The sequence below is a fragment of the Chiloscyllium plagiosum genome, chromosome 18 (genome assembly GCF_004010195.1).
Source record: "Chiloscyllium plagiosum isolate BGI_BamShark_2017 chromosome 18, ASM401019v2, whole genome shotgun sequence".
Taxonomy (NCBI): Eukaryota; Metazoa; Chordata; class Chondrichthyes; order Orectolobiformes; family Hemiscylliidae; genus Chiloscyllium; species Chiloscyllium plagiosum.
In genome coordinates this window covers 18,722,554-18,741,598 of record NC_057727.1, presented here as the reverse complement: position 1 = coordinate 18,741,598, position 19,045 = coordinate 18,722,554, and the positions used below count along the sequence as shown (strand labels likewise).

At 40.8% G+C, this 19,045-nt stretch overlaps 1 protein-coding gene across 2 annotated transcripts in view; it reads right to left on the bottom strand.

Moving 5' to 3' along the window:
* Positions 1–8,244: 8,244 nt before the first annotated feature.
* LOC122558913 (small integral membrane protein 4) overlaps positions 8,245–19,045 on the bottom strand; it is a 15,959-nt gene continuing 5,158 nt past the window's right edge. The window contains exon 2 of one of the 2 annotated variants that reach the window (XM_043707859.1): positions 8,245–8,522. In XM_043707859.1, the coding sequence (XP_043563794.1) occupies positions 8,434–8,522 (89 nt within the window). In that variant the 3' untranslated portion in view covers positions 8,245–8,433. The remainder of the gene's footprint in view (positions 8,523–19,045) is intronic. The other variant, XM_043707860.1, reaches the window with a different exon arrangement.

Sequence of the window (19,045 nt, the reverse complement as noted above, 5' to 3'; positions counted from 1 at the left end):
GCTTGGACCTGACCAGGTAGTCGCGGAGGGAACAGTCATTACGGAAAGCGGATAGGGGTGGGGAGGGAAATATATCTCTGGTGGTGGGGTCCATTTGTAGGTGTTGGAAATAGTGGAGGATGATGAGACATTGATGCCTGCACCTCGGCCCTTAAACCTCAACCCTCCAACTGGAACAAGGACAGAAACAACCTGGTCCTCACCTTCCACCCCACCAACCGCCGCATATATTGCATCATCCTCCATCACCACTCCCTTACCACCCAACTGGAGGAAGAATGCCTCATCTTCCACCCGGGATCCCTCAACCCCATGGTATCAATGTGGACTTCTCCAGTTTCCTCGTTTCCCCTCCACCCACCTTACCCTTGTTCCAACCTTCCAACTCAGTACCGTCCTCATGACCTGCTCCTTCTGTCAATCTTCCTTCCCACCTACCTGCTCCACCCTCCTCTCCAACCTATACCTTCATCCCCACTTCCATCCACCTATTGCACTCTCAGCCACCTTCACCCCAGCTCCACCCCGCTCCCGTTTATCTGTCCACCCCCGAAGCTCCTCGCCTCATTCCTGATGAAGGGCTTTTGCCTGAAATGTTGATTCTCCTGCTCCTCGGATGCTGACTGACCTGCTGTGCTTTTCCAGTACCACACTCTCGACTCTGATCTCCAGCATCTGCAGTACTCACTTTCGCCCACTTATTCCAGCTATAAATCGAGTATATCTCCTCTCAGCCACCTCCAATATATTTACACCTTTTCTTAAATAATGTGATCAAAACTGCAGACAGTATTCAAATGTGTTTTCTGCAATGTCATGTATAATTGAACATAAATGACTTACTTTTATGTTCAAATCCTCTTGTAATAAAGACAGATTATCAGTCTTCTTCCTTAAGTGCTGTACCTAGACATTAACTTTTTTGCAACTAATGCACTTGAACAATGAAATCTTTCTGCACATCGGAATAGTCATTCTCCATTTATGTAATACTCTGCTTTTTCATTCTTCCTGACAAAGTGAACAACTGCATATTTTCCCACAATATACTCCATCTGTCAGATTTTTTTCTCATTTGGTCAATCAATATATATTACTTTACGACTTACTTATCGTTTTGAAAACCTATCTATCTTGGTGTCTTCTGTGAATTTAGCTATCATGCCTTTGCTCTATTATCCAAGTCATTGATGTAAAGTGTAAAAAGCTGAGACTCTACCACTTATCCCTGCAGGATACCACTTGTCACATGCTGCCAATCAGATAAAGACCCATTTACGCTTACTCTCTGTTTTCTGCCAGCCAGCTAAATTCTATCCATGCTAATATATTACACCCTACATCATGACCTTTTATTTTGCAAACTAACCAGTAAATCACCTGACCTAAACAAAAGACACAATATATTAGGAGGGGGTAGTATTTTGACTTTATGCTGGGATTGCTATGTATACATTTACCTAATCCGTGAGGAAAATTTCAGTTTGTCATGGTAGATAATGGACTAAGAACTACAAAATACACTGAGGTCATGAGTTCAACTTCAAAGATGTACTTCCCTACATTCAGCAAAAAATATTAGCCAAAGCATTGCTTATATTGCTGAGTGCCTAAAGAATTAAATACTACATAATGGCAATTTGAGAAAGAGCAAATAAATTAATCATTTTCTCTGCTTCCACTCCCATCAAACCCTTGCCCTCACCAGCACCCATCTCCAAGGGTAATTCTAACTGCAGCCAGGACTTTAACTGTGGATCTCTCACTTAAAACATTATACTTTTGATTTTGAATTTTAAGATATGTTGATACCATGAAGGTCCTGTGTTAATGCACGTGACATTGGTTTTATTTTGGTAGCATAAACAAAGCATAGAGCACCACCTCACCAGGCAGTTTCGCTCTGACTCAGGAGCCAAAGTATTACAGATCTAATTAGTGCTGAAGCTACTCATTTTTATTCATAAAATTTAACAACGAACTGTGGGTGCTAGGATCTGAAACAAAAACAGAAATTATTGGTGAAATCAGCAGATCTGTCAGCACCTGTGGAAAGACAGCAGAGTTAATATTTCAGTGATTCTTCATCAGAACTGGTAGCAACAAGAAAAAGAGAAACTGGAAGTAACGATGTGAACAAGAAGAAAGATTAGAATGGAAATCCTATTGGAGAGAAGAGTACAACCTCTTCAAGGAGGGCAGAGTTGGAAGAAATGTGGCAATGAATTAAATGCTAAAGTAAAACAAAGAACTGCAGATGCTGGAGCTCTGAAACAAAAACAGAAATTGCTGGTGAAACTCAACATTTATGAGTTTTGAACAATTCCATTTGCATTTTCTTCACTCCTCAGACATGCCTTAGACATACCTGTGTTAAACGTTGCTGCTGAAACTATGGGGATTAACTTTCCAATTTGTAACTTAGAATTTGTAGCTCAAAGGTAGAAGACAGAGGGTGGTGGTGGAGGGTTGTTTTTCAGACTGGAGGTCTGTGACCAGTGGAGTGCCACAAGGATCGGTGCTGAGTCCACTACTTTTCGTCACTTATACAAATTATTTGGATGTGAACATAAGAGATTTAATTTGCAGATGACACCAAAATTGGAGGTGTAGTGGACAGTGAAGAAGGTTACCTCAGATTATAATGGGATCTTGATCAAATGGGCCAATGGGCTGAGAAGTTCGGTGCTGAGTCCACTACTTTTCGTCATTTATACAAATTATTTGGATGTGAACATAAGAGATTTAATTAGTAAATTTGCAGATGACACCAAAATTGGAGGTGTAGTGGACAGTGAAGAAGGTTACCTCAGATTATAATGGGATCTTGATCAAATGGGCCAATGGGCTGAGAAGTGGCAGATGGGATTTAATTCAGATAAATGTGAGGTGCTGCATTTTGGGAAAGCAAATCTTAGCAGGACTTATACACTTAATGGGAAGGTCCTAGGGAGTGTTGCTGAACAAAGAGATCTTGAATTGCAGGTTCATAGCTCCTTGAAAGTGGAGTCACAGGTAGGTAGAATAGTGAAGAAGGCATTTGGAATGCTTTCCTTTATTATTCAAAGTATTGAGTACAGGAGTTGGGAGGTCATGTTGTGGCTGTACAGGACATTGGTTAGACCACTGTTGGAATATTGTGTGCAATTCTAGTTTCCTTCCTATTGGAAGGATGTTGTGAAACTTAAAAAGGTTCAGAAAAGGTTTACAAGGGTGTTGCCAGGGTTAGACAGTTTGAGCTAAAGAGGGAGGCTGAATAGGCTGAGGCTGTTTTCACTGGAGCACGTTGGCTGAGGGGTGACCTTATAGAGGTTTATAAAATCATGAGGGGCTTGGATAGGATAAATAGACAAACTCTTTTCCCTGGGGTGGGGGAGTCCAGAGGGCATAGGTTTAGAGTGAGAGGGGAACAATACAAAAGAGACCTAAGAGGCAATTTTTCAAGCAGAGGATGGTGCGCGTGTGGAATGGGCTGCCAGAGGATGTGGTGGAGGCTGGTATAAGTGCAACACTTAAAAGGCATCTGGATGGGTATATGAATAGGAAGGGTTTGGAGGGATATGGGCTGGGCACTGGCAGGTGGGACTAGATTGGGTTGGGATATCTGGTCAGCATGGACAAGTTGGACCGAAGGGTCTGTTTCTGTGCTGTACATCTCTATGACTCTAGATTCATAGACTAACACATACAAAGCCCATGGTGTAGGAGAGTCAATGTCAGCTTCACAAAAAAAATGCCTTTAGGACCTGATGGTAATGGTTAATTTCCAGTCTGGGAGATGGCAGACAGTAGTATTCCCCAAGGTTAGTACTGTTCTATATATACATTTTGATATTGGAATACAATGGGTTAGCAGAAGAGACAGACAAGTGCAGATTGAATCTTATACAGAGAAACATGAGGTTTGGCAGAAGGTATAGGAACAGGCAAGGTAGATTTAATGGCATAGTTCTCAGGGTATGTGGAGACAGAGGACCTGAGAGGTGGTGTGCATAGATCTTTAAATATGGCAGAACAATTTGAGAAACAATTAACAATTTGAATTTTGGGCTTCCTAAGTGGAAATATTGAGTATAATGTGCAAAGAACACATGCTAAAGATAGTATTCACTGCTTTATAAACTTTTTTTAAACAAATGGCCTGACCACATTTTCTAATCTGTTTTTGACAGCAGCAAAACAAGTTCACTTAACCCATGATTATTTAACTGTACGTGTTGCACAGGCTGCTGATTGTGCACCTACCCTTCCTCTGTATTTTGGATGTGTGTTTGGGGCTGTAGGAGGTAGGTAGTGGGCTAGCCATCCAATCTTTTGCCCAACCACCATAAACACAGCCAGCACAGAGACATAATATCCAGCCTATTGTCTCTGTGGAAGACTCCATCTCCATCACTTATGTAGCCACATAGTGATGCAAATTAATTTAAGCCATCTTTGGTTCCAGTCAAAGTTGTTTGTTTCAGTGAAATATCCCTTTTTTCAGTTGAAGCTTTCTTTTAAATATATGAAAACATAACGAAAGTGCTGCCAAAATTACAATTTAATATTGGATATTGCTACTGTATTTGTAATTAAGGACAATACATCACCACTGGGTTGCAAATGGATTGCATTCTAAGTCAGCTCACAAGTTGATTTGTACTCAAGTTGGAACATAAGACAGGTCAATTTAAAGCAGCCATTCATAAGTACAGGAAATGTTTAAATAAAAACAGAAATAATGACGAATGGTGTGAATCAGAAACAAAAACAGAAACTGCTGAAAAAGCTCAGCAGGTCTGGCAGCACCTGTGGAGATAAATCAAAATTAACATTTTGGGTCGAGTGACCGTTCATATGTAGGATATTTAAAATTATACCACTATATGGGATTGTATTCGTAGGTAGAAGTGTTCATAAGTCGAACTCCCTGTATTGCACTGTACATCTATCTTCTGATTGATACATCTAACTTTTTAAAAAATTAGTTCATGGGCATCACTGACAAGGCCTGCATTTATCACCTATCCCTAAATGACCTAGAGAAGGCGATGATGTAATTCTGTCTTGGAACTGTTGCAATGCTCAGGTTTTGGTATATCCATAGTGCTGTTAAGAAAGGAGTTTCAGGATTTTGAGCCAGTGTCAATGAGGAATGATGATACAGTTCGATATCAGGATGGTGCACCACTTTGATGGGAACTTGCAAGTGTTGATGCTCCCAAGTATCTACTGCCCTTGTGCTTTTAGCAGTAGAGATCAGTGGGTTTGGAAGACTCATTGAAAGAACCTTGCTGAATTACAGCAGTGTAATTTCTTTTAATTTCAAAAACATACTTCATTCATAAAAGATCATCTGTAAGGGCATGCAAAGGTTCTAAATCAGTTCTGTACAGTCTTCGAAGAGAAACAAATTAAAACATTTGAATTCCGACATTTTTAGAGCTTCTCTACAGTCGTAAAAACAAAGGGATTTATGACTTATGCTGGAACCTATTTATGTTCATTTTGAGGCAACAAAAGCATCTGACAACTGAACTGACCTTAATTTAGCAAAAAGACCTGAGATGGTGGTCTTTCCCCACTGCACCTTGGCAGCAGCTGCCAAGCTTTCAGCATGTAGTCCTGGATCTTAGAATGTGCCAGTCTGCTGAATTACTGCAGTGCATTTTGTAGACGCTACTACTGTATGTTGGGTGGGTAAATGTTGGTTAAGCCACAACTGAAATACTGTGTTTAATTCAGGTCACCATATTATAGGAGACGTATGATTGCACTAGAGTGTTCAGAGATTTACTATGATGTTGCCTCAACTGGAGGATCAGAGAGCTGCCAAAACATTGGATAGGGTAGTGTTGTTATCCTTGAAACTGCGAAGGCTGAGAAGGAACCTGACAGAAGCATAGATAAGGTAAATAGGAAAGGAGTTTTGAGGAAGGGCCACTTCACCTGAAATATTAACACTGATTTCTCTCCACAAATGCTGCCAGACCTGCTGAGCTTTTCCATCTTTGTTTCTAAATATTAACCCTCGTGGAGGGTTAATATTCGGGGTGTAGAGTTAAGGTTAGGGGTAGAAGAGAAAGAGGAGAGTTGAGAACTTCTGATCACTCTAAGTGGTGGGTGTCTGAAACTCATTGTCTGATAATGGGGTTAAGTCAGAAAGCTTTGCAGCATTTAAGCAGTATTTGGGGTAGTCAGTTATAGCCTCCAGGCTGTGGCCCGTCAGCTGAAAGATGGGATTATTTTAGTCAGCACTTTGTTGATCGGCATGAACACCAATGTAAACATCTATATGTCCATGAGAAAAGAGTGAAAGTTGATGCGGAGAGATTTGGTTCCAATCAAGGAGATTACTGTGACCTGGACGATGTCAAGCTTCATGAATGTCCGAGCTGTGCAGACTATTCCATCGGATTAGGATAATAGAAGTGAGCAGTGAAGGGTTAAAACATGGGAAGGTGACATAAACCAAATAACAAGTGTGGTTACTGATCCCAAAGTTAGTTTTGAACCACAATTACGATAAAGAGAATGAATGTGCAATCTGTGAATTATTATTTCATATTAACCTTGTGTTGGAAGGCTCACCATAAAAAAAAAATATTGTTTGCGTTTGTTCTTTGTGGTGCGGAGGTATTACAATAATAGTAATTATGGCCTTTTCAGGTTTAACTTCCATTATCTGATTGATATATCTGATTGATATACATTTCTTGGAGTAAATGCTTTTTGAAAAGGAAGCAACATGAACTAAAATGACTGCAGTGGTCACCTGAGCAAAAATTTAGACAAGGTTCTTAAGACCCGAGTGGAACTACCATGTTCATCAAAAGAAATCAAACCTGGCAACTGATTCAACATCAAGAAATTAACATCTTCTGCTTTAATTCTCCCATGTATAATGGTTTCACACAGTGGGAAAAGCTGGCCTGCTAGTTTACTAGTTTGGAAAGACAAATGCTAGCTAGACTCTGTTATACACAGTGAACTATAATTTAACAGCTGCTTTTGAGTATACAAAAAAGAAAAAAAATGAACTTCGAATAACAGCATCCAGTCAAAAAGTAATAACCAATAACTCAAGATATCTTAACCTCTATCTCTATATAACACAACAGTTAATCAACCATGGCCTCGACTGTAAAATCTAGCATCTCAAAGTGTTTTGAAATGGTGTAACTTTACTTCTCAGCACTCCCCCTTTAAGCATATTACCTGTGCTGGTACATGTTTAAGATTGCATTTTTACTTTTTCCTCTCAAAATTAGTAGGTACTAAAATTGCCTTTTATTATTAAGAAAAATGTTGATAATTAAAACCTTCATTTTCCAACAAACCACTTTTTAAATTAAAGAATGATAGCAGTATGCAAACAAAATGTGATGGACTGAGATGGATTAAAAATAGGGGAGTGAACTCCCCTTCCTCAAATAGTCATAAAAACATTTTTGTTACACACAGATTTTAAATTCCCATCCTGCATCCCAAGTCTTCTGTTCAATTTTCCCTGTGCATCAAGTTTTTCCTTAAATGTGTTAATTCTCCCTGCTTCAATTCCTCCATGTGGGAAGTGTTTCACATTCTCTCAACGATGCAAAGGAATGGTCAAACTCCTTATTTTATCTGTTGGTGTGTATCTCATATTTATTTTTTCTTGTTTTAGATCATCTGCTTCAGCTTGCAAATTCATAAGATCAAAGGGTCAGCTCCCATTCCTGGATTTAGATTAGAATGGTGTTGGAAAAGCACAGCAGATCAGGCAGCATCTGAGGAGCAGGAAAATTGACGTTTCAGGCAAAAGCCCTTTGCCCAAAACGCCAATTTTCCTGCTCCTCGGATGCTGTCTGCTGTGCTTTTCCACCACCAGTCTAATCTAAACTCTGGTTTCCAGCATCTGCAGTCCTCACTTTTGTCCCATTCCTGGAGATTAACACAGGATCTAACCTGACCTTGTGAAAGAGTATTGGGAGACTGTAGATTTCTGAAGATGCCATCTTTTGGATGAGATGTTCAACCAGGTGCCTCGACAGGTAAAACAACAAGGGACCGCAAAATTATTGGAGGAACAGGGAGCATTCCTAGTATTTAGATTAATATTTCTTCAATGCCAGCGAGTACTAGTTCAGTTGTTGATTATCTTGATTGATTGTTGTGTGTAAGATCTCGCTAGCTACATATCGTTAAGCACACTTTAAGCATTACTGATAAATGTTTTGGACTATCCGGAGGATGTGAAAGGTGCCACATAAAGCATGTTACTTATTTTAATTCACTCAATTTAATGCAATTTGAACAAAATACCATGAAATACAGCATTTTACAAAAAAATCTGCATTGAGTTAATTATAAAATAAGATATGAATACCAGGTAGCATATTGATTTTACTAAGGAAATAGTTTAATGAACACATTAATAAGAAGACAATTATCTAATTATGTATAAATGACTTATTTAGGAAGTTGATTTCCAGATGTTGATAGTTCTTCTAATTTCTCTTGGTACTGTCGTTCAGAACGTTTTCTTCGGTACACATCATCTAGAAAAACAATAAAATCAATAAGTTCAGAGAAAGAAGCAAACTTGAAGCTTTAGTCTCCTTATTTAAGAGGAATCTAAATTCTTTGGAGGCAGTTCAGAGGAAGTTTATTACATGGTTACCTGGAATGAGTGGGTTGTATTATAAGGATAAGTTGGACAGGCTGGGCTTATTTCCATTGGAATTTAGAACAGTGAGGGGTGATTTGACAGAGTGTATAAGATCCTGAATGGTCAAACAAGGTGGATGTGAAAAAGATATTTCCTCTCGCAGTTAAGTCCAGAATTAGGGGATATCAGTTTAAAATTAGAGTTCCCTTTTTGAAACAGAAATGAGGAGAATCTTTTCCTCTCACTGGGTTGTGCAACTTTGAAATACTCTGCCTCAGAACGCGGTAGAAATGGAGTAGCTGAATATTTTTAAGACAGAGATAGATAGATTCTTGTTAGGTAACGGAATCTAAGGTTAGTGAAGGTCGATGGGAATGTATCATTGTCAATGCTAACAAGTTGGCCATGATCTTGTTAAAAGGCAGAGCAGGCTTGAAAGGTGAAATGGCCTACTTACGCTTGTACTTTGCACATATGGTCAGAAAAACGAATAAAAACCACAGGTCATATTCATTTCATATAGGATGTAGTCAGCTAGAAAGGAGACTTTTAAACCATTGATCCATCCAATCCCAAACATAGGACATCAGGTAGATGAGTTATAATATGTTGGGTGTTTGCTTCTTTTGGACAAAAGTTCATAACTGAATAATTATGAATAATTTAAGCTATGATAGTGATGGGGAGACAAAATTAATGAAGTGAAACTCAGTGATGAACAAAATAATAGCATTACACAGTGTAAAATCCCCACAATTTTAAAGCATTTGCAAATATCAGAGATATTCAAGAAAAGGTAAACAACAACGGAAATTTCAATGGTGCAGAAATTGTTCGAGGTGATAATCTGGGACAAAATTAAGTCACTACTTAACACAGGTATGGATTCATTCAGGAAAGTCAGCAAGGGTAGTTAAAGCTCCAGACTTGAATTTATGAAGTCAGAAACTGGGGTGGGGTGGGGGGGGGGAGGGGGGGGGGGGGGTGTGGAGATTAAGTAGTGGCAAGTGTAATTATACATACCGCTTGCAATAAACTGTCAATTTCATTTCGAGCTGTGTTTTGTGATCTCTAACTTACTGGGCAAATTTCTCCAACATTATACATATACAAATACATAATGTTAATAATGTGAAAAGCGCTTAGGAGTAGATGTGCAATGGCCTAAAAGGATTAATGCTTTTATGATGCACATATGATGATGTCACATGGACTTGAGCCAGGGGACAGCTTTAGATCACAATGGTCCAAGGCCTAACTTTAAGGCCTCCCTCATGGTCTCAGTAACAATGTATTATATATCAGGACTTATATCTAGTTGCTCTCATGCATTCAACCCACACCTTGTTTAACACAACAGATCTTTCTCATTAGATTAGCAGGTGTTTTCATCTACTACAATAGGCCAGCTAGGTCTTCGAGATTCTTACCAGGATTTTGGATTTTAGGATAAAGGGGTAGAAAATTTAAAACAGAGATGACAACGAATTACTTCTCTCAATGCTGGGACATTGAGTAAATTTAAGGAGGAGATAGACAGATGTTTAACTAGTAGAAAGTGAGGACTCCAGGTGCTGGAGACCAGAGTTGAAAAGTGTGGTGCTGGAAAGGCGCAACAGGCCAGGCAGATTTTGAGTATACTGCCTGGCCTGCTGCGCCTTTCCAGCACCACACTTTTCAACAGATATTTAACTAGTTGAAGGGTATTGCATGCGGGCAGGAAAGTGGAGTTGAACTGAAATGAGGTCAGCCATGATCAAATGGCAGAGCAGTCTCAAGGGGCTGAATTGCTTACTCCAGTTCCAAGTTCTTATGCTCTTATGAAAGAGGATGACGCAGCAACTCCAGATGGATTTTACACCATGATGAGATGTGTTGAGAAACTATCGACTGCAAGCGGTTCAAGAAGGTGTTCTTAAGATTAATTAGAAATGGGCGATAAATACTGGCCTAGCCAGCAATGCCCACATCCCAAGATCATTAAAATGTGAACAAAGAAAGAAAGCCAAAAACAGTGGTGATCCATGAAGACTTGGAGTTCAAGTACAGAGATCATGAAAAGGCATCATTAAAAAACTGAAGGTTTGGGTACAGAAAACCAAAGCCAAATTGCTAATGGATTGCTGGCTTTTACATCTAAAGGACCATAGTGTAAAGGGGTGAAAACCATACTTGTACAAATCTTGATTTGGCCCCACTTGGAACAGGAAAATATTTCCACCAATTAGGGAAGTTAGTACTGGGATAAAGTATAAAATCAAAGTCAGAACTGTCAGGAATTAAATTAGAAAACACTTCTACATTTGAAATTCTCTTTTCCATAATAGCAAATGAACAAATCAAACCAATTTTAGATCTAAAATTAATATATTTTAAATGGAGCTATGGTATTAAGGGATATGAGGAAAAACTTACTAAATGAGGTTGGATTGCAGTTCAGCCAAGATCATATTGAATGGTGGAGCAAGCTCAAACGGTTAAATGGGGTACCCATACTCCTGTGTTCCAATTTTAGTGTGAATTGTAATTTCAACATTAACAGAGATCAGATCAGAATGTAATTGCAAGGTGAATTACTGCAGACTTGTCTGGCTATGGTACTGGACTAAAATGTAATCCATGGAAGTTTGATTCATTAGATGTGGCATCTTTCATCAAATCAAAGCTCATCCCCCTAATAGGATGGTAGCTACAAGTTACTCATGGTAAATGCTGACTAGAGACCTAACTGGGAATATAAGATACACTAAAATACATTTTTCAAGAGCAACATTTGGCACACCTCAAAATATGTACATATTGTCACTGGTTTCCTAGTTGCAGCATGTGTTTTGATTGAAGTGCACAGCAAGATTTTTATGCACCTACATTACCTCCATGTGGGTTGGTCACCAGAGGTCTTAAATTTACAAATAATTGGTCATAGAATCTCTACAGTAGAGTACAGTACGGATAGAGGCCATTTGGTCCATTGGGTCTGCACCGATCCACGAAGAGCATTCCACCCACACCTACATCACTCCCATTCCTATAATACCCCATTTACCAGAATTAATTCACACAACCTGCACATCTTTAGATTGTGGGAGGAAACTGGATCACCAAGTGAAACCCACACAGACACAGGGAGAACGTAGAAATTCTACACAAACAGTTCACCAAGACTGGAATCGAACCTGGGTCCCCAGGAATAAGAGGTAACAGCACTAACCACTGTGCTGCTCTGTGTTATGGGCTGCTCTTTGTCCTATATTTTTGGAGTAGCAACTTGGGAAATGGTGAGAATGTTGTATTCTTCGGTTTCTGATGATTCTTGATTTTCAAGTTTATGTTGTATGCACGTACACATTGCATTCATACCTGGTGGGCCAGGACAGCGACTACTCTCATCCTCACCCCAAAAACATACACACACACATAATCTGGACACCGACCCCCTCACCCTTCCCCCAAAACAGACACACATAGGCTGGATAGCCAGCCCCGAAAGGTCCTCCACACCAAAGTGTGTCTCATTTATTATTTAAAATTTTGCTCATTCAACTGGCAGGAAACAGAAATAAGGCCAAAATTAGATCAAACATCACAAACAGAAACAGAAATTGCTGAAGAAACTCAGCTGGTGTGCCAATATCTACAGGGAGAAAGCAGAATTAATGCCTCGAGTCCAGTGACAACTTAGGATCATAAACCATCATTTCTGCCACCTCCAGTGGGATGCCACTTCTACATATTCCTCTCCCCTCTCTTGTCAGAAATTTGCAGGCACCATTCCCTTTGGGACACCCTGGTCCATCATATACCCCATGGCATCTTCCCATGTAGGCGCAGAAAGTGCAACACTTGCCTGTTTGCTTTCTCACTACCCAAAGACTCCAGGGGCACGATAGCTGAGGCAGTGATTTACCTGCATGTCACTCAAACTAATCTACTGTATTTGCTGCTCACAATGTAGTCACCTCTCCGTTGTGGAGATGAAATGCAGACTGGGTGACCATTTTATGGAACAAGTCTGTAAAAATGACCCTGAACTTACAGTGGCTGCCACTTCTACACACCACAGTATTCCTTGGTCAACATCTCAGGTCCTGGGCCTCCTTCACCGCCGCTCCCTCACCACCAGATGCCTGGAGGAATAACGCCTCATCTTCCTCCTCGGAACACTTCAATCCCAGGGCATCAATGTGGACTTCACCAGTTTCCTCATTTCCCCTTCCCCCATCTCACCCCAGTTCCAAACTTCCAGCTCAGCACTGTCCCCATGACTTGTCCTACCTGCCTATTTTCTTTTCCACCTATCCACTCCACCCTCCCCCCTCCCCCCTCCCCCACTCACCTATTGTACTCTAGGCTACTTTCTCCCCACCCTCCTCTCACTTATCTCTCCACCCTTCAGGCTCTCTGCCTGTATTCCTGATGAAGGGCTTTTGCCCGAAACATTGATTTTACTGCTCCTGGGATGCTGCCTGAACTGCTGTGCTCTTCCAGCACCACTAATCTGGAATCTCCATCCCAGGCCGGCTGCAGTGCTCCAATGAGGCTCAGCACAAGTCATAGAATCACAGAGATGTACAGCACAGAAACAGACCCTTTGGTCCAACTTGTCCATGGTGACCAGATATCCTAACCTAATCTAGTCCCATTTGTCAGCACTTGGTCCATATTCCTCAAACCCTTCTTATTCATATGCCATCCAGATGCCTTTTAAATGTTGTGATTGTACCGCCCCTCCACCACTTCCTCTGGCAGCTCATTCCACGTCACAGAGATGTTCAGCACAGAAACAGAACATTTGGTCCAACTTGTCCATGCTGACGAGATATTCTAAATTAATCTAGTTCCATTTGCCAGCAATTGGCCAATATCCCTCTAAACCCTTCTGCTTCATATACCCATCCAGATGCCTTTTAAATGTGTTATGAAGTTGAAGGCATGTACAGTACCGTTAAAGAGAGAGTGAATGCTGTTCTGCACTGAGACCTTACAAGAATAGTCTCAGAGTGTACTATAAAATTGAAACTATGTAACATTTGGCTGTGAAATAGTTGGTTGCTGTTTTGACAACAATTCGAATTTAACCAATCATTTAAATTATGCTCCAGGATACCAAAAGCCAATCGAGTTTGAATTTATTGTTTTGTCAACATTGAACCAATGAGATGATCGATGTTGGTGGTATAAAAGATGCAGGCATCCGCGGTTACGTTAGAGCCCGGGTGTCCTTGGAGAAGGAGCACGCGGTGTCGACCAACACCCTGGAGTTGTTCAGGGAGAGGTGGGCGCCGCAGGGAGTGGAGTGCATCATTTCTCCCTCCAACTCTATTTTGATTTAGTCCCTACCCTCCCCTTCACTGTTTTGATCACACAGCACTGCCCTCTGATGTGAAGGGCAGTGTTTGTCACTGGCCACCCGGGTGTTTTCCTATCTTCCTGGTGGCGGAAATTGAATAAAGATTCGTGCACTTTGTGTCTTTCACTGTGTCTCACACCTGCGCACACACACCATGGGTGCTGGGGATAAAATAAGCACTACCGCACTTAGGTGGTAGTGTGGGGGTTAAATTTAAAAAAAAACAGGAGATCCACCCGGGTGTTTTCCTATCTTCCTGGTGGTGGAAATTGAAAAAAAATAAATAAATAAAAATAAAAGATGCAGGCATTTTGAAAATCAGATGGAGCAACTGCCATTGAGAGAGATCCAAGACATTGAAACACTCTCTATCAAAGTTCTCTCTTTTCATATGAAACATCCTCACATTAAAAACGATGACAACCCAGGGAGATCTTCTGCCAAAAGAAGGAAGACACCAAAGTTGACAGCCGCTGTATGGCTTTGGACTTAGGCTGATGTAATTTTAGTGAGTGTTTTATTGGACCAGTATATTGTTATAGAGTTGGAGGCAGGTAATAAACAGTTAAGAGAAAGGGGGCTTAGAGTTGTGAGTAGTTGTTGTTTAATGTTCACTTTTAGAGTTAAAGAATAAATTGATTTCATTTTGTTTAAATAGTGGAATTTGGGAGTTCTCTGTCATTCATATTTTAACAGATTATGAGGCGAGGTGAGCTTTTCTGGGTGTTTATTTTAATTAACAGAGGGGTTCACTGCCGTGTCCTAACAGTTTTGGGGGCGCGGATACAAGATTTGGACAGGTTTAGATGGATCCTACCTGAGATTTGAACAGATTTGGAGTACGAAAGATCCCAGCAGATTTAAACATTTGCCGATTAGTGTCCTAGATCTTTAAATAAAATGTAGGTAAGACAATTTGTTTAATTTTGGTTTCATGTGGTTGGTTAATTAAAAGTGAGGGAATTGGCACTTAAGATTGCTAAAGAAGATGCTTCCCAAATTTGCCAAGAAAGTTTAGAAAGCCAGTGGAAGGATATACTTTTAGAATTAGCAAATAGGTTAATTCTAAAAGTATATTTAGAATTTGTCCCGGTTAAATTGGGTTTAACCGGGACAAAAGGAAAACTGAAATTGTAATGGAGTTGGTTAAGCACTTAGGTGAATCAGAGAAACCAGAAAAGTGCAGTAGAGTTAGAAAAACGTAAATTGCAATTGAGGCAAATGGAGTTAGAAATTAAAGAAAGGGAGAAAGAGAGGTGGGTGGGGCCAGGAAGGGAGAGGGAGGATAAAGAAAGAGAAAAAAGGCTCTTAGCTGAGCAAACAGTGAGAGGAGAAAGAGAGAGGAGAAAGGGAGAGAGAATTTGAACTTCAGAAGTTGCGAATTAGTCAAAGTTAACAGGATGGAGATGAAGAGCGAAGGTAGTGATGTATACAATTATGTTATAATATTGCTACATTTTATGAGAAAGTTGTTGAAGTTTTCTTTATTTCATTTGAAAAAATGGCTAGGCAGATGAAGTGGTCAGAGAACTTATGGGTAATGCTAGTTCAGACTATGCTGGTAGGCAGAGCTAGTGAGGTATATGCAGCGCTGTCAGATGAGGGGTCAAGAGGTTATGCAGATGTAAAACAGGCTATTTTGAGTGCTTTTGAATTGGTACCAGAAGTGTATGGACAGCAGTTCAGCAACATGAAGAAGGAACCAGGTCAGACTTACGTGATTTCAAAAGAATTAAACATAGTAATTTTGATAGATGGGTGTAGGCCTTAAAAATACACAAAACCTATGAGGGTCTAAGGGAGACTATTCTGCTGGAGGAGTTTAAAACTCACTTCCAGAAATGATAAGAATTCATGTGGATGAACAGAATGTTCAAGAAGTGAGAAAAGCAGCAGAGATGGCAGATGAGCATGCATTGATGCAGAAGGCAAAATTTAGCTTCTGATGAGAATTTCATCCTGTGAGGGATAGAAATTGGGAGAAGGGGAGATCCTACATTACACTACAAAGAGTAGAGCACACTGTTAATAGTTTACCACAAGTGGAAAAAGAAGTCCAAGAGTGTGGAAAGGAGGTGAATGGCCTCAGGTGGTTTCATTGTAATGGAGTGAGACACAGAAAATTACAGTGCCGGTGGTTTAAGAAAGGCACTGGGAAAAGATGTTTTCACTGCCAGAAGGTGGAACACGTAGAATCACAGTGCTGGTCATTGAAGAAATGGTGGCAAAAGAGCCTAAGCCAGTGACATTAGTGAAAGTAGTAAGGAAACCCCAAGAAAAGTCGAGGAGCTGCAGGAGAGTGCATAGCCTAGGCAGGGGCTGGAAATTGAGTTAGTGCCGATCTCTATAAAAACTTCACCCCTGTGGGTAAAGTTTACTCCGGAAGAACAGGGGGACAAGGAAAAGAAGTTATAATTATGAGAGATACAGGATATATTCAGTCCCAAATAGTGAGAGATGAATGTATCTGCACTCTTTCTGACATGTTACCCAAGAGAGTGGTAATTTGTTGAATAGATGGACAGAAATGTGGCATTCCCCTGTGTAAGGTCAGGTTGGAGAGCCAAATCAAGACTGGGTAAGTAACAGTGGGAGTGATTGACAGAGTATCAGTTCCAGGAATACAGTTTGTTCTTGGGAACGGTTTAGCAGGATCCAAGGTGGGAGTGACACCCCTTGTTGTGGAGAAGCCAAAGGAAGACCAGGGAACTGAGGAGTTAAAAGAAAAATACCTTGGAATTTTTCCAGACTGTGTAATAACAATATTCCACTATTATAAGTCACAGCAAAAAGCACAAACTACAGAGAAAGATAAAGGAGTCGAGGTCAGTGAGCAGACACCCTGTTTCATATAATGGTACAGGAAAAACCTGAACAGGAAGAGGGTCAGGCAGAAGTGTTTAGCCCTGAAAGGCTAATGGACTTATAACAGAAAGATGAGACAATAAAAGACATTCTCAGAAAAGGAATCAGAATGCATTCCTGAGGGTTATTATATTAAAAGATAGAATCCTAAGACAAAAATGGGGACCACAACAGGTTAGTGCAGAGGATAAATGGACAGAGGTGCACCAGATTGTGTTGCCAGTAGCATACCAACAGCAGGTGTTATGGGTAGCATGTGAATTACCAGTAGGAAGTCACCTAGGTGTGAGGAAGACTCAGGCTAAGGTACAAAAGCATTTCTATTGGCCTGGACTGCACAAGGATGTGGTTAAATTTTCCCACACGTGTCATATGTGCCAAATGGTAGGTAAGCCACAGGCGCTAATAAAACCAGCACCTTTGTTGCCTATTCCTGCATTTGAAGAACCTTGCACGGGGGTTATGATTGACTGTGTTGGCCCCCTCCCTAAAACTAGAAGTGTGAACCAGTACTTGCTAACCATAATGGGCGTGTCTACCAGATTTCTGGAGGCAATTCCATTATGGAGTATTAAGCCAAAAAGGGTGATAGAGCAGTTAGTAGTTTTCTTCACGTGGTATGGGCCACCTAGAGAGATTCAGTCAGACCAAGGGTCTAATTTTACTGCTAGGCTGTTTTAAGGAAGTTATGGATAGCTTCTGCATACAGCACCTTAAATCGAATGCATATCATCCTGAATCCCAAGGAGCTTCGGAAAGATGGCATCAGACCTTGAAGACCATGTTAAGAGTATACTGTCAAGATTATCCAAATCATTGTGATAAAGGTATCCCATTCACATTGTTTGCCATTAGAGATGCCCCAAATGAATCTAGTCAGTTTACATGCCTTGAGTTAATATTCGGACATGAAGTGAGAGGGCCTTTGAAATTAAAGAAAAATTGACAGGACTGAAGTCAGAGATCTCACATTTTGGATTATGTATCTGAGGTGCGGGAGAGATTAAATCGGGTAGGTGAGTTAGCTAAACAGCGCCTGAAGAGAGCAACATAGAATGAAGCAGGTGATAGATAAAAACTCTAAAATTCAGACGTTTCCTGTGGGGATGATGTGTTAGTATTGTTACTAGTGGTAGGAGATTCCTTCAAAGCCAGGTTTACTGGTCCCTTTCAAATGGAGAAAATGTTGAGTCAGGTAAACTATCTGGTAAAGATGCCAGTAGAAAAAAAACCTATCGGGTATGTCATGTGAATATGAGATTAGATTACTTACAGTGTGAAAACAGGCCCTTTGGCCTAACAAGTCCACACCAACCCTCCGAAGAGCAACCCACCCAGACCCATTCCCCCTACATTTACTCCTTCACCTAACACTACAGGCAATTTAGCATGACCAATTAACCTAACCTGCACATTTTTGGACTGTGGGAGGAAATCGGAGCACGCAGAGGAAACACATGCGGACACGGGGAGAATGTGCAAACTCCACACTGACAGTTGCCTGAGGCGGGAATTGAACCCGGGTCTCTGGCGTTGTGAGGCAGCAGTGCTAACCACTGTGCCACCGTGCCACCCAAAATCTTGCTATAATAGAGACAGGAAACTGGAGAAACAGGTATTAGTTTCTGCCCTGCAGAGTGAGGAATCAAATCCAGATGTTGTGGAGCTTGATAAGCCTCAAAATATGTTAAACAATGAGGGAGTTCTTGAGGAGTGGGATAGGTTAGTGAACTGCCTGTCTCAGGAACAAAGAATCCAGTTAAAGATTTGTTGCAGCAGTATGAGGACATAGGCAGGAATAAGATGGGGAGGATTAATACTATTGTGCATGAGGTGGAAGTCCTGAATGCTGTTTCAACACCCCTACAGACTTAATTCTTTCAAAGCCACACAGGTCCAGAAGGAAGTGGATGCGATGCTTAACAAAGATCTCATCGAACTAAGTCAGAGTGAGTAGAGTTCATCAATCATTTTAATTCCAAAACCTGATGGGACTCAACGATTTTGTGTTGACTATCAGAAGGTCAGCACTGTAACAAAATCACTCATTCTGGATCAGTGGTGCTGGAAGAGCACAGCAATTCAGGCAGCATCCGAGACAGGCAAAATCGACGTTTCGGGCAAAAGCCCTTCATCAGGAATAAAGGCAGAGAGCCTGAAGCGTGGAGAGATAAGCTAGAGGAGGGTGGGGGTGGGGA